General features: G+C 41.5%; 1 protein-coding gene across 1 annotated transcript in view; it reads left to right on the top strand.

Moving 5' to 3' along the window:
* The window catches only part of LOC147693320 (extracellular calcium-sensing receptor-like), a 116,876-nt gene that overhangs the window by 47,292 nt on the left and 54,716 nt on the right, over positions 1-14,868 (top strand). The window contains exon 2 of the mRNA XM_086935927.1: positions 9,100-9,327. Coding sequence (XP_086792053.1) covers positions 9,100-9,327 — 228 coding nt within the window. The remainder of the gene's footprint in view (positions 1-9,099; positions 9,328-14,868) is intronic.

The raw sequence follows: 14,868 nt of genomic DNA, 5'->3' as shown, positions 1-14,868 counted from the left end.
GAATGTCCTGCTAAACACAGCAGTGTTGATGATTGGCCACAGAGGGCCTGTTCATGAGTGTGAGAGGGGCCCATCCTGTTGCTGCACCCCTCCACATCCTCCTTTCCCCTTCTACACTCCTAGCAGAGTGCCTTTGGGCATCAGATTCAACTTTTAGGTATTTTAAGAAAATCACTGCCTGTCATCACTATCTTTCTCATAAATCTTTATTTCAGCTGTCTGCCATAAAAGCACAACAAATTAAAATCCAATTAAAATATTAAAACAAGGGCATCGAAAGAATACATGATACATTAAAACAGTCAATCTAAAATCTGTATCTAAATTATTAATACGAATTCATAGGTCAGTGTATACATAGAGTATATAACACAAGTGGTTAAAATTAATCTCTACCTGAATAATACAAAATGATGTCATGTCTATGGGATGAGTGCACACATTTCTCTTTGACCATTCAGAGTAGGTTACAGTGAGTGAGTACAAGTCATGGAGGTCCATGTACCCCAGTTGACCCAGAAAGGGGCAGGCTGTCCTGGCTGGCCTAATCACGCTAGCCCAATTGGCGGTAAACGTGCAGAGCGGTAATGTGCTGTACCTGAACTGTAGGTATAGCTTCCGTGCTAGTGGAGGCTCGGTCAAACTCTAGAAAGTGCTAAAATTTAAACTCAATCTTTTGTCAAAAGAAAAGTAGCGGCCAAGATACCAAAGGAGGATTGTGCATGCAAAAGGCTTGTCTTATACTGAGTGAAGTTCCCCTTTAAAGTACCCTTTTCAGATTCTTCTATAGGTCTCCACAACCTATTTTTCTGAATGTATCTTTCTTATACGTAATCCCGGATATCCTTCCTGCACCGGGAATTCCATGGGCCTCACTTATGAGAAATGACGCATCGCTGCGTGAAAGCAGCGATGCGTCACTTCTCAGTGCGCACTCCTTGCGACAGTCCTGATGCGTCATATTTAATATATGACGCATCATGTCGCAAGGAGTTACAGATATGTAACGTCATTATTTCTGACGTATCTGTAAGCGCAAAAGTGACGCATTGCTGGAGTGTGTCACAAAAGTGACGCAACTCCAGCAATGCGTCCTTTCACATGGGGCAAGCCCCATGTGAAAGGGCCTGCGTCAGTCTTACGCCTGCTGTGAGGCAGGCGCAAGATTTTGACGCAACGGCGTCCAAAAAGTGATGCAGTGAAATCTCTTGATTTCACTGCCTCACTACTACGACCCTTCCTTGCGTCAATTCGCCCCCCTTGCATACATTATACCAGGCGCAGGTATAATGTGGCGCAGAGGTTTACAAAGTGACGCATCTACCTAGATGTGTCACTTTGTAAATATGGTGCAACGAGGGGCATTTTTTACGCCACTGGTGCGTCACAAAAAGTGACGCATCGACAACGTAAAAGTGACGCACAGCCTAATAAATGAGGCCCCTAGTACTTCCTTCAGTCCCGCTCAGTAGGAGCGAATCTCAGGTGTGGCCAATATGCGTTTCCAATAAAGAATTGATTTAACTTCTATCCCCGCTAAAATCGGCCTTAACCTCTGTCGTCCCTCTCACAGTACCTTGTTATGGTATGTTATGTTATGTGTATTTGTAAAGTGCTTTATCATCTACATCCATCCAGATCAGGCAGAGGGAGAAAAGTACTGTGAAAACTTCACTTACTGACAAATAAACCAAACAATTCATTCTAAGGAAATCCCACTTATAACTACAAAACCTATTAGTACTCCATAAGCCCTTTCTATGCCACTGCATTTTTTAAGCAGCGAAAATATATTTATGACTTTAATAAGGTTTGTTAGTTTATTCATTGTTCGCAAGCTGCAACTTCAGTACGCAGTCTGACTCAATGTCCCAGGTATACACTATTCCTTCTCAATAAACAATGGACCAGATTTACATGCATTATGGGCTGTGTTTGCATCACAAAAGTGACAAAAGAATTCTTTGTTATTTACTAGTTGCTTTGCATTACTGAGCATCAATAGGGCATTACATTGTTGATACATGGGCATTTCCATGCAACCTTCCATGCTTTTTGACGCAAATCCCTGCTTAGAAAAATGTGAACCCCAATTTTGCATCAAAAATTAACTGCACTTGACAACAGTCATTAAAAGGAGAGATGTTTTCATTTCTTTTTTATTCTCTGACTATGCATGTGTGCTGCACTGCGCAATAAACATACCAAGTAGGAGAAGTTTAAGTTGTCTAGGCATAATATTTTGTTCAGGAAGGGAAGCCTTTCAGGACAAAACCTATGCTAGACTCACACACACACAATTGCATTATGGCGCAAAGGTTTGTACGTGACCCTCAGCAGCAACATTTTGTGCCCGCGCTAGGGAGAGGGGAGGAGAGTATCAGATATATCTGCAAATATGGTGCTCTCTTTCCGTTGTTAATTAGCACAGTATGTTTGGCTGCTGCACTCTTTTGCTTGCGAATTAGGTAAATCTTACCCAATGGGTCTTTGTTGGTGTTTCTTAGAGTTTTACCACAATCAGACCCTCCAGGATATCGCGATTTCGCGATTTGCCGCGAAATCGGCACTTTTTAAAAAATGCCGCGATTTTTACAAAAATGCCCGCAAAATCGGCACTTTTTGTAAAAATCGCGGCATTTTTCGCTATATGCTGGGGGGTCTGCTTTCTGTGGCTATTGCCTGTGAATTGGGCTAGCAGCCAAGATACTCAGCAGCATTGAAGAGGCACAGCGGGGTGGCAACCCTCACACCTCCAGCCCTTGATGACCTGTTAAGAGGTGCTTCGAAGGTGACTGAGAGGAGGGGGGGGGCAGCCCTGACACCTCCAGCCCTTGCTGACCTGTTAAGAGGCGCTGCGAAGGTGACTGAGAGGGAGGGGCTGCAGGCTCAGGAGCAGCGACATCTATTCACATGCAAACAGCCCTGAATGCATCATGTCTCTGCTATTTGGAGGGGGCTCGCACATTCCATTTCTACCCAGGGCCCCAAACATCCGAGACTCGGCCAGATTACACCCCTGATTACACCGAGGCAGCACGTGGTTCTCTTCACAGAGCGTAATTACTGTCACTAAATTGTAAGCAAACCTCGGTTCTTCAACATGCAGTCTATAATGTAAGAAAATAAAGAAATGGCACAATCGCACCCACACTGATTAACAAAGTATGGAGGACAATCAGTTCAATCAGTTCTCTTAGAGTATCTCCTGTAAGTACTGTACATCACAGTGGGGGGTGGCATTTTGGACAGAGAGCCTGTCTTCTCGTTGTCTTGTGCAGGAGGGGCAGAGGAGCCCAAGATGATACTAGAATACTGCATGCCCACCCCTGTGCCCACCCTGGTGGATCCTGTTCCCTCTCCTGTGATGGCTCCTGCCCTCCCCTCAGTGATGGCTCCTGTCCCCCCATGTGGTGGCTCCAGTCCACCCCCCGCCTGTGATGGCTCCTGTCCCCCCATGTTGTGGCTCCAGTCCACCTATACCTGTGGTGGCTCTTGTCCCCCCCTGTGGTGGATCCTGTCTCCGCCCTGGGTGGCTTCCGTCCCAGTCCTGGAACGGCCCCTGCAGCGAGGGTGAAGTTCTTGATGGGCCTCTTCTCAAAAGGGCTCAGCTCAAGATTAATATGGAAAGGTCGGTGAGTAAGTAAGTGAAGGGATGGGTGAATGGCTGGATGAATTAGTGAAAGGGTGAATGGATGAATGAAAGATTGAATAAATGGATAATGAGAGAGGGTGGATGGATTGATGAGAGGGGACGGATGGAGAGAAAATGTAAATAGCTGGATGTATGGGTGGAAGGGTAGCTGGATGATGGATGAGGGGAAAGATGGATGAGGGGAATGCATGATGGATGAGGAGAAGGATGGATGGATGGATGGAGGGGAAGGATGGATGGATGAGGGGAAGGATGGATGGATGAGGGGAAGGATGATGGATGAGGGGAAGGATGGATGGATGGAGGGGAAGGATGGATGGATGAGGGGAAGGATGGATGATGAGGGGAAGGGTGGATGGATGGATGAAGAGGGGAAGGGTGGATGGATGGATGGATGGATGATGAGGGTGTGGGTGAAAGGATGGATGGATGGATGGATGGATGATGAGGGAATGGATGGATGATGAGGGGGTGGGTGAAAGGATGGATGGATCGATGAATGATGAGGGGAAGGATGGATGGATGATGAGGGGAAGGATGGATGCATGAAGAGTGGGTGGGTGGGTAGAAGGATGGATGGATGATGAGGGAAAAGGATGGATGGATGATGAGGGAAAAGGATGGATGGGTGATAAGGGGAAGGATGGATGATGAGGGGAAGGACAGATGGATGGATGGATGATGGGTGGGTGAAAGGATGGATGGAAGGAAGGATGGCTAAGTGAAAGGGTCGATGGAGAGAGAAGGGGAGGATGGATGGATGACTAAAATAGTGGATGGGTGGAAGGATTAGTAAGTGAAAGGATGGCTGGATTGGTGAAAGGGTAAATGGCTGAATGGATGAGTGAATGGATGGATGGGATGAGGAGTGGATGGATAAGTGTACAGATGGATAGGGTAAAAGGGTGGATGGATAATGGAGATGAGTGAAAGGATGGATGAGGGGATGGATGAAGGGATGGATGAGTGAAATGATAGATGGAAGGATACATGATGGATAGGTTTGCAAACGGTTGAATATGTTTGGAAATGGCTGGGCTTACTTACATACTATTGCGCGACCTCTGATGTGTTAAAACGTACCTATTGTCCTGAAGTTTTGTCCTGAATTTTGACCTCCTGTTCTGAATTTGTGTCCTGAATTTTGACCCTTTGTCCTGAATTTGTACACTCACCGTCCTGAATTTGCACCAATGCCAGTTGGTCACCCTATTCGCGGGCTTGGAGACGGAGCGCCTTGCAGAGATGTCTGTCCCTCAAGATAAACAGACAGAACCACTCAGCCGAGAGAGCTGAGGTGCACACGGGACGGGGTATCTGCAGAGGCGCGCTGGACAAGGGATGAAGTCAGAGGGTTGAGCTCACCTATTGCAGACCATTTCCCCCTGGGAGTGAGCCATGGGAAAAATCCTAGAGGCGAGAAATTTAACACGGGCGTCAAGTGGCCCCATGTCATGGGTGTCAACTTCAACCAGTCCCCGCTTTTAAATCGGAGACGATTTGCAGGCTGACATTTTGCAACGAAACTACAAGTACCAACATGCAGTTCGCTACTGTTTAACAAGTGACCACTTGGCGGTTTTGACTGCTCTTTCTCTAGTGTTTAGATCTGTCGAACGGGCATCCGGTGGGATATCAGGTCGTGTTCAAAATACACTGTAAAGGGGCGATAGGTATAGCCATCATTAGTGCAGCAGGTACAGTGGCACCAAGCTCTAAGGCTATTGCAAGACACAAACTGACCTGCAATGGTACGCCTCTTCTGGCGCAGGGCTTTGCAACGTGACGCATCTGGGAGATGCGTCACGCTATAAATACCATACAAAAGTGACGCAACGGCGGTGTAAAAGCAGCGCAAGGGGCTTGTAAATCTGCCCCAAAGTGTCTACATTGTAAAGAAACCAAATATACATAGCTTCATGTTGTTAAATAACTAAAAAAACTTAGATATCTGTGTTTGTTGTAGGAAAAATGGCCACATAAAATGCCGCAAAATTGCCGCTAAATTTCCATATTTGTGCCGCTAAATTTCCATTTTTGTGCCGCTAAATTTGCTAATCCATGCCGCTATATCCTGGGGGGTCTGCACAATGTTGGTTTTCTTGTTTAAGTCTGTGGGTAGGTTTTTTAAGTGTTCAGAAATTAGGCGCTCAACTTCTTACGTAAAGTATTAGCTTGTTGTGGTATCAAGGTAGGTGCTTCTTGGTCAGAGGAAAACCTTAACCTCTGTGAAGAGAAGAGGTACAGCAACCCCCCTCTTATTTCGATTTGGCAGGGAACCAGAGCACACTATACGTATTCAAATGATATTCTCATCATCAAGTGTTCATTCATTCGGGATAGATCACACCAAATGGAAATTTTCAAAAGATTTTATTCATCAACAGTGTCCACTTCTCGGGAATCACTGTACCTGTCACTTAAGCCTACACGTGTTTCATCACAGCATGTGGCTGTGACTCTTCAGGGCTATATAAAGGATATAATGAAATATAATGAAACACATAAACGGATATTACAAGCACACGAAAATACGTGTGACCAGAAGGACACCAGTGAAGTGGAAACCAACACAGGAGGGGCGGGAATAAAAAAATAATAATGGTGACTTTTGCACTGTAATTAAAAAGAACATTTTCGCATGTTTGTTAATTAATCTAAATCTGTGCAATAGAGTAATGTGTCGTGACATACGGCGCATATGCTCCTATCTTAAATAAACAGTATGCTGTGAGGTGAATTACCAAAATTGATTGTCATACTATAGAATGTCTTTACTAGAAAAAACACAATTTCTTCTTGAATGCTACTCAGAGTATAAATAATTTAGTACCAAAATTATGTGTAGAATATTGTAAAGTGGTTTCTAATAACGCTCAAAATAGCCAAAGCACATTTTTTTAAGAAGTTTACAAAACATGGTTCAACGTAATCTAAAGGTAATCCAAGGGTTGTTTGAGCCACTTCTACTTACATTGGGACTATCAATGCTTTTTATCAACACCGAAACTATCAATATGGAAACTGTTTTTTGAGAATACATATAACTATCATTGATTTATAGAGGGTTTAAAATGAGCTGAGTCACAAAATTCTTCGTTGTCACACACACCTTGTTTGCGTAAATACTCAGGTAGTCCTTGAAAAATAACGTGCACCGTGTACATCTAACCAAGTGATTATCAGTTCCCAGCCTCAACTTAAGCCAACATTTTCAACATCTCCCTTCACATGTACGCCAAAGGGGTACCGCTCAGCTTAGTCATATGGTGAAAACGAAACATAACGCCGTGTCAATAACTACAATCATTAATGGTAACTGAAATTCCAACCGGACCATTCCATTCAGTTCGACACTTCATAATGAATCATAATTGTGGAGGCAACTGCGAAAGACAGACTACAATTGACGAAATTTGGGTAATTACCTGATCTTATTGATCGAGGCACGTGGTCTGTAAAAGGGAAAATAAAGGGATTGTTGGTGTCTTAATTCGACACCCAAATGGGCACCAACAAAGTTCATGGTACTCTAATTAAATGAACTCACCGGGGAGCCGGTGATAGTTCCAACCCGGTCCTTATCGGGTGGTTTTGTTGTGTAATAGGTCATGGCACCAATCGGTATTTCCGGGTGCCGTCAGCAAACTTTCGGATTTGAAGTTTCACAGCGAGTAAATGTCTCTAACTGTATTCAGGCTGGAATCAAAGGAAAATGGGAGATAAGGGTAGCAAGGGTGGGGGTCTTACATTGTGAATATGTTCACAATGAAAAGTTATCTCCGCGGAGATCATCAGAACTCTTACCCGTGTTCAGCCCGTGAATCAGCTTGTATAGCTTCGGTCTCCAAGTGCGGGAACAACAAAAGTAGTTGTTCCCGCCCCTTTTAAATGCGCCAGTCGCGTGAAAAGCTAGACTGCTCAGGTAGAGATCGATGGCAAAAAAAGGAAGAGTTACTATTACTACGGCCCAGAACGTGGTCGGGGAGCCTCTAACTACGGATGGTTTTTCCAATAACCATTATTTATGTGAAGTAAGGCTAGCGCAGAGATAAATGAAAAAAGACCATCCTTTTAATTAGGGTATTTCAAATTTATAACGTGGAGAATAAGGTTAAGTGAGTCATATCAGTAAACAATATTATAGCGATTACTGGTATAGTATCTAGTTGGGATGTTCAGGGTTTGTCACGGGTGAAAAAATCCTAAAGGAGTGATATTATAGGGAATCCTCAATCAAAATTCAGAAATAATTATTATCATCAGGATTTCCAAGTGGGAAAGTTATGTTTAGATGGTGAAATGAAAATTCCAGTGAAAACAGAAGATTCTAGTGAAAAAATAATATTTCAGTGAAAAGAGAATATTTTCAGTTAAAAAAGGACCATGTTAATAATTTTGATTAATTCACAGCTGCCCGTGATTGAGGTGGTTAGGTGAGTCAGAATATTAATGAGAAAAAGACCATTATTATTAGTATTTTTCGTGTGCTTGTAATATCCGGTTATTGGTTTTCTTGTGTTCAACCTCTAAGAAACACCAACAAGGACGCATTGCCTAGTGGAGTGGAACAGCCGGTGGTGGCTGCCCCCTGGGGTAGGGGCAAGGGTGGATTGAAAAATTAATTAAAATGCGACTTACATTGCTGTCAGACTGCCACCTTGTCCTCTGAAGCAGGAAGCACAGGCTCTCCTTAGTCAATCAAAACATGGCAATGCAGCATTGTGATTAGTCTTAGCGCCATGGATCGGCACTCAGACGGGGACAGGGATCCTGTGCATGTTCCCCACCAGGCTATGTAATGCTGCCTGGTGGGTAAAATGCAAAGTGCACAGAACTCTTTGGCCAGACCAAGAGGGCCAGCCAAACCCTCATGCTCAATTAAGTGCCCACCATTCCTCCCCTTGCTTGCTGCTGTGACAAGAGCTAAGCCCCGCCCCATAAAGCTGCATGACAAAGGGAAAATAAAAGGATAATAATGTAGTGTTATCATTTTATTGAGTGGAGTGGCACTCCTCTGCCTTAGTGGAGGAGCTGCCACTGGGAACAGTGCACCAATGCAAGTTTTTTTTAAATGTGAAAAGACAATGCCCATTCGGGATCTTCAGGCCTAATTTTCAGTTAGGTGGATAGGATGCTCTGTCACAAATGTAACGGATATCCCATCCACCTTATTACAAGTGTATTAAATTCAAAGGCATCCTAATATGGTGGACAAGAAATATGTTCCAAGTATCTCATTGGCCAAAGACTATGGGTAAAGTATTTTAAGCAAAAATGTGGAATAACACTGTTGAAGTAGAATGGACAAATAAGACAGAGTCTGAAATTTGTAAGAGGGTGTATACAGCTTCAGGAAAATCCTGATAAAATTTATCACAGTGTGCACAGCAGTACATACCTTTAGACCTAATTGTGTGTTGTAATCTTTTCTCAATCTTCAGATTCTTCACTATCTAAAAAATGTGCGCTTTAAGACTCACACCGGCGATGAAATATTCTTTGATGAAAACGGAGATGGCCCGGTGGCCTATGAGATCCTGAATGTGCAGATATCCGAGGCAGAAGATTTCCAGCTGGTTAAAGTGGGAAAACTAGACCCGACAGCACAAGGGGGCAAAGACATTACCATCAACACCAGGGCCATATTGTGGAGTACCGGAACCTCTCAGGTGCAAACATGTCCTGGATGCTTTTACATGCAGTCATTGGGGAGGTGGTGCCAATTGAAAAAGCTGTTTGAACAGATTATGCCTGTGCGTACAATCCCTTGGTACGAATCTTAAAGTCTGACATAATCCCCACCTCAGGAGTTTCATGTGTAAAATAATAAGAGCCCGATTCACAAGTTGAAACTTAGACCTGAAGTCTATCTTTAGACCTGAAGTTTTAGGTCCCAATCCACAAAGGGACTTAGGTGAAGTAAAGTACCACGTCTCTGCTCTTGTGGCTGAGTCTCTGCCCTCATGCTTTCAGCACCTGCTTCCATGCCCCCTCAAACACCCAATCCTAACCACAGATGCCGGTCTACAAAGTCGGTCCTCTAGCGCTTCCGCCAAAGGCAAGCCCATCTGCGCCTGGATCGTGCCCGTAACTCAATCTTTACAGAAAACTCCTTTTTATTTAGGTCTTGATGTGAAGAACTAACACTCCTGGATTGATTTTGCAGCCCAGCAGCTGGCCCCAGCAGGCCCCACTGACCACTGCCACTCCAGGCAATCACCATCGGAACCCTGGACTCATGAGAGCTAAAAAACAAATCTGTCATCGGCTGGAAAGAAAATGAAGATTAGATGACAACTCTTAGGCAAAATGAGATTACAGATTAGCCATTCAAGTCTATAAAAATCTAATGGAAGGAAAAAGCATCTTACTTCAAAGAAAAAATTGAAGCAGCCAATGGCTGCTCAAAAGTATTATTTTCCACAATCCAAAAGCATTCAAAGCTTCCGGATCCTCTAGATCACGAAGCAAGCCAACATGTCTGTGATGCTCTAGCTGTCCCTTATCAGCAGTATGTTAAATTGGTCTTCAATGCCTTTTTGCCCTGGGATAATCATCCAGTCCAATCTTCTCTTCATCCCACCCACAGATCTCTTGTACAATTCACACCAGGAAGTCCAACAATGCAGACCCTTTCATCATTTTCCATTGTATCATTGGATCAGATTATTAAAACAATCTCAATAGTCAAGTCAGGATCCCCCATGGACCCGTGTCCGCCGACAATCCTCACTTAGCCCCAGAGATCTTTGCAGCATATTGCTTGCAATTTTTAATCTTATGATTACTTCAGGGCATTTCCTTCAGATGCTAAGAACCCCCTGAACTAAAGGACAATCTCACCATTAGCTTTTCCAGCAAAAATAGTTGAAAGGATTATCAATCAAGAACTATCCACCTTCATCACTGAAAATAGCATTCTTGATCCTTCAAAATATGGAGTTCAATCCCATCATAGCACCGAACTGGCCATGATTACGGCCACTGACAGCGGGGGTAACACAGCCCGGATCCTACTACTTCTGTCAGTGGCTTTTGACATGGTCAAACACAAAGTGCTGGTTGACCATCTATCGGGGATCTGGGACAAAGTGCTCTCCCTGCTAAGCTCTTTTCTGTCAGATCACTCTCATGTTGTGGCATCTGGAGATTTTTTCTCTCCCCTTCTCTCTCCTCTGCGGAGTCCCCATTGGCTCCTACCCTATTTAATCTGTATGTCATTCCCTTGGCCAAATTAATCCACAGTTATGGCTTTACCCTGGTTTCGTATGTGCATGACACGCAGATTATTGTGTCAATCAGCAGTTCACCTGCTGAAACTGCAGTGCGATTTGAAGACTGTATGTGCCATATAGGAAACTGGCTGTAAGACAGTATGGACAGACAGTTGGTGACACAATCTAATGGGTCCTTTACCAGTCCCCTCAAACACAGTTAAAAATCTTGGTGTTTTCTTTGATACTAATCTATCATGTGAAACCCAGATTAAGCACATCACATCCACATGCTTTTTCATTCTAAAAGTACTAAAAAGGTGCTTCTTTTCATCCCTTTTGAGCTGAGGAAAACAGTGGTCGCTGCACTTATTGCATCTAGGCCTGACTACTGCAATGCACTATTCACCAGTGTGAGCAAGCACAGCATTTGTAAACTCCAGACAGCACAGAATGCAGCAGCAAAAGTCCTGTTAGGGCTCACACGTTATGATTCGGTTTCTAAGGCTCAAATACATTTGCACTGGCTGCCAATCGAGAAGCTTATTCAGGATCACTGACATAATATAGAATGACAAAATATAGACTTACCAAAATATAGTCACCAAAATATAGAATGCCAAAATATCGAATTCCTATCTACAAACAGGTAAGTACAAAAATATCGAATCCAAAATATAGTCTGTAAAAAATATAGTCAGTCAAAATATCGATTTTTTTTAAATGTCTTAAAAATAATTTAAAATTAATGAAATAATAAATATAATTAAGTAAAACATACTTAAAAATACTCAAATAACCTTAAAATTAAGATATAATTAATTTAAGTTATTAATAAAAAATGTACAATATTTTACCGTAGGATAGCAGGAGGGTAACATTTAATATTACCACTCCAGTGAGTGGAACAGTAGGGAAAGTGTTGGATAGCGTAGGGGTAAAAAATACTATTCCCACTCCAGTGAGTGCAACAGTAGGGAAAGCGTTGGATAGCGTAGGGGTAAAAAATACTATTCCCACTCCAGAGAGTGCAACAGTAGGGAAAGCGTTGGATAGCGTAGGGGTAAAAATTACTATTCCCACTCAAGAGAGTGCAACAGTAGGGAAAGCGTTGGATAGCGTAGGGGTAAAAAATACTATTCCCACTCCAGTGAGTGCAACAGTAGGGAAAGCGTTGGATAGCGTAAGGGTAAAAATTACTATTCCCACTCCAGAGAGTGCAACAGTAGGGAAAGCGTTGGATAGCGGGAGGGTAAAAAATACTATTCCCATTCCAGTGAGTGCAACAGTAGAGAAAGCGTTGAATAGCGTAGGGGTAAAAATTAATATTCCCACTCCAGAGAGTGCAACAGTAGGGAAAGCGTTGGATAGCGTGGGGGTAAAAAATACTATTCCCACTCCAGTGAGTGCAACAGTAAGGAAAGCGTTGGATAGCATAAGGGTAAAAATTACTATTCCCACTCCAGAAAGTGCAACAGTAGGGAAAGCATTGGATAGCGTAGGGGTAAAAATTACTATTCCCACTCCAGAGAGTGCAACAGTAGGGAAAGGGTTGGATAGCGTAGGGGTAAAAAATACTATTCCCACTCCAGAGAGTGCACCAGTAGGGAAAGCGTTGGATAGCGTAAGGGTAAAAATTACTATTCCCACTCCAGAGAGTGCAACAGTAGGGAAAGCGTTGAATAGCGTGGGGGTAAAAAATACTATTCCCACTCCAGTGAGTGCAACAGTAAGGAAAGCGTTGGATAGCATAAGGGTAAAAATTACTATTCCCACTCCAGAAAGTGCAACAGTAGGGAAAGCTTTGGATAGCGTAGGGGTAAAAATTACTATTCCCACTCCAGAGAGTGCAACAGTAGGGAAAGGGTTGGATAGCGTAGGGGTAAAAAATACTATTCCCACTCCAGAGAGTGCACCAGTTGGGAAAGCGTTGGATAGCGGGAGGGTGAAAATTACTATTCCCACTCCAGAAAGTGCAACAGTAGGGAAAGCTTTGGATAGCGTAGGGGTAAAAATTACTATTCCCACTCCAGAGAGTGCAACAGTAGGGAAAGGGTTGGATAGCGTAGGGGTAAAAAATACTATTCCCACTCCAGAGAGTGCACCAGTAGGGAAAGCGTTGGATAGCGGGAGGGTGAAAATTACTATTTCCACTCCAGTGAGTTTAACAGTAGGGAAAGTAATGATTTAATATATATTTAAAAATAAATTAAATATCAATCCCAATAAAACATTAATTGAAATTAATAACCAATTTAATATTATATAATAATTAATTAGAAATACAACTACATATTCGTTATTAAAAATTAATAACCTATTCATAAATATTTAACAACTAATTATTTTTCAATAACAAAAACTAATTAATAATACAAATTAATACCAATTAAAAATTAACAGTAAATTAATTATCAAAAAGTATTTTTAACATGTAATTAATTACAATTACATTACTTCCCACCCTATTCCCCTATAAACCCACATCCCACTACAGAAAATACATTAATACAATTATCATAATTATCAAATATTTAATTAATACAAAATAATTACCAATTAATAAAAATTAATTGCCAATTAATAGAAATTAATTACCAATTAAAAATTAATTAACAATAAATTTAAAATCAATACCAATGAATGAAAAAAAATATTTACTTAATTACAATTAAATTACTTCCCACCCTATTCCCCTATAAACCCACAACCCGCTACAGAAAATAAATTTAGAAAATTAACATAATTAACAATTAATCAATTAATACAAATGAATTGGCAATTAATAAAAATTAATTACCAATTAAAAAATAACAATAAATTCAAAATGAATACCAATAAATAAATAAAAATATTTAATTAATTACAATTAAATTACTTCCCACCCTATTCCCCTATAAACTCACAAGCCGCTACAGAACTAAAAAGCAACATTTATTTAAAAATTAATAATAATTGCTAAAAAATAATATTTAATTTAATATAATTAAATTACTTCCCACCCTATTCCCCTATAAACCCACAACCCGCTACAGAATTAAATTACGCAAAAATTAAATAACATAAAATTCATTACTTAAAATACATTAAACATACATTACAAAAATTAATATACACTTTTCACACATATACTAACATACAAAACACTTTAAAAAAATTTATATTATTAAAAAATCCATATATTTATTGCCTATATTGTATACTTCGATATTTTGACTTCTATATTTTGAAAATCGATATTACTTACCTTAAATTCGATATTTTTAACCACTATATTGTGTCCATTCGATATTTTGTCCATTCTATATTTTTACTTCGATATTATGTCCATTCTATATTTTGGAATCGATATTATGACTGTTTACCGCTTATTCAGTTTAAGGCCTTGTGAATAACCTTTAAAGCTCTACATGGTCTTGCTCCATCAAAATGTCTCAACATTTCAAACCGTACATCCCAGCCAGACCACTAAGGTTCCCAGAGTATGGAAAATAAAATGGAGAGGCAAAAGCTTCACCCATACCACTACTAAACTCTGGAATACCTTACCCATTACATTGAAAAGAGAAACCCAACAGTTTGAATTCAGGAAAGGACTGAAAACTTGGCTTTTGTAAAGGGTGAGTTCAACGTAATATTTTTAATCTTCTAGTCTGAAGCAGCGCCTAGAAACCCTTGGGTACATGTGGAGCCATTTAATTTCTGGACTTGTGGCAGAATCTAAGCACTCCACATGTCGCTCTCTCTGCAGGTCTAAGTTTATCTTTGTTAATGGGGCCCTAAATGTTGGATCCATAGATTTGTTGAGTGGCCCGCAGCCTATGCTGCAATTATCGGAGGTATTGAATACCAAAGTTTTGTAGTCTGAATTCTACCACCAGACATCCTGTCCTGCTTTCTCCCTGTCACTGTTCTTCCATTTTCATCTTCCTGTTTCTTTCACTCTTTTCTGTTTTGAATGAGAGCCATTGCTCCTCACCTACAACCACTGGCTCA

Source organism: Lissotriton vulgaris, chromosome 8, assembly GCF_964263255.1.
Source record: "Lissotriton vulgaris chromosome 8, aLisVul1.2, whole genome shotgun sequence".
Lineage (NCBI taxonomy): Eukaryota > Metazoa > Chordata > Amphibia > Caudata > Salamandridae > Lissotriton > Lissotriton vulgaris.
Note: the sequence above shows the minus strand (reverse complement) of the source record. Positions and strands in the feature narration are given on the sequence as shown.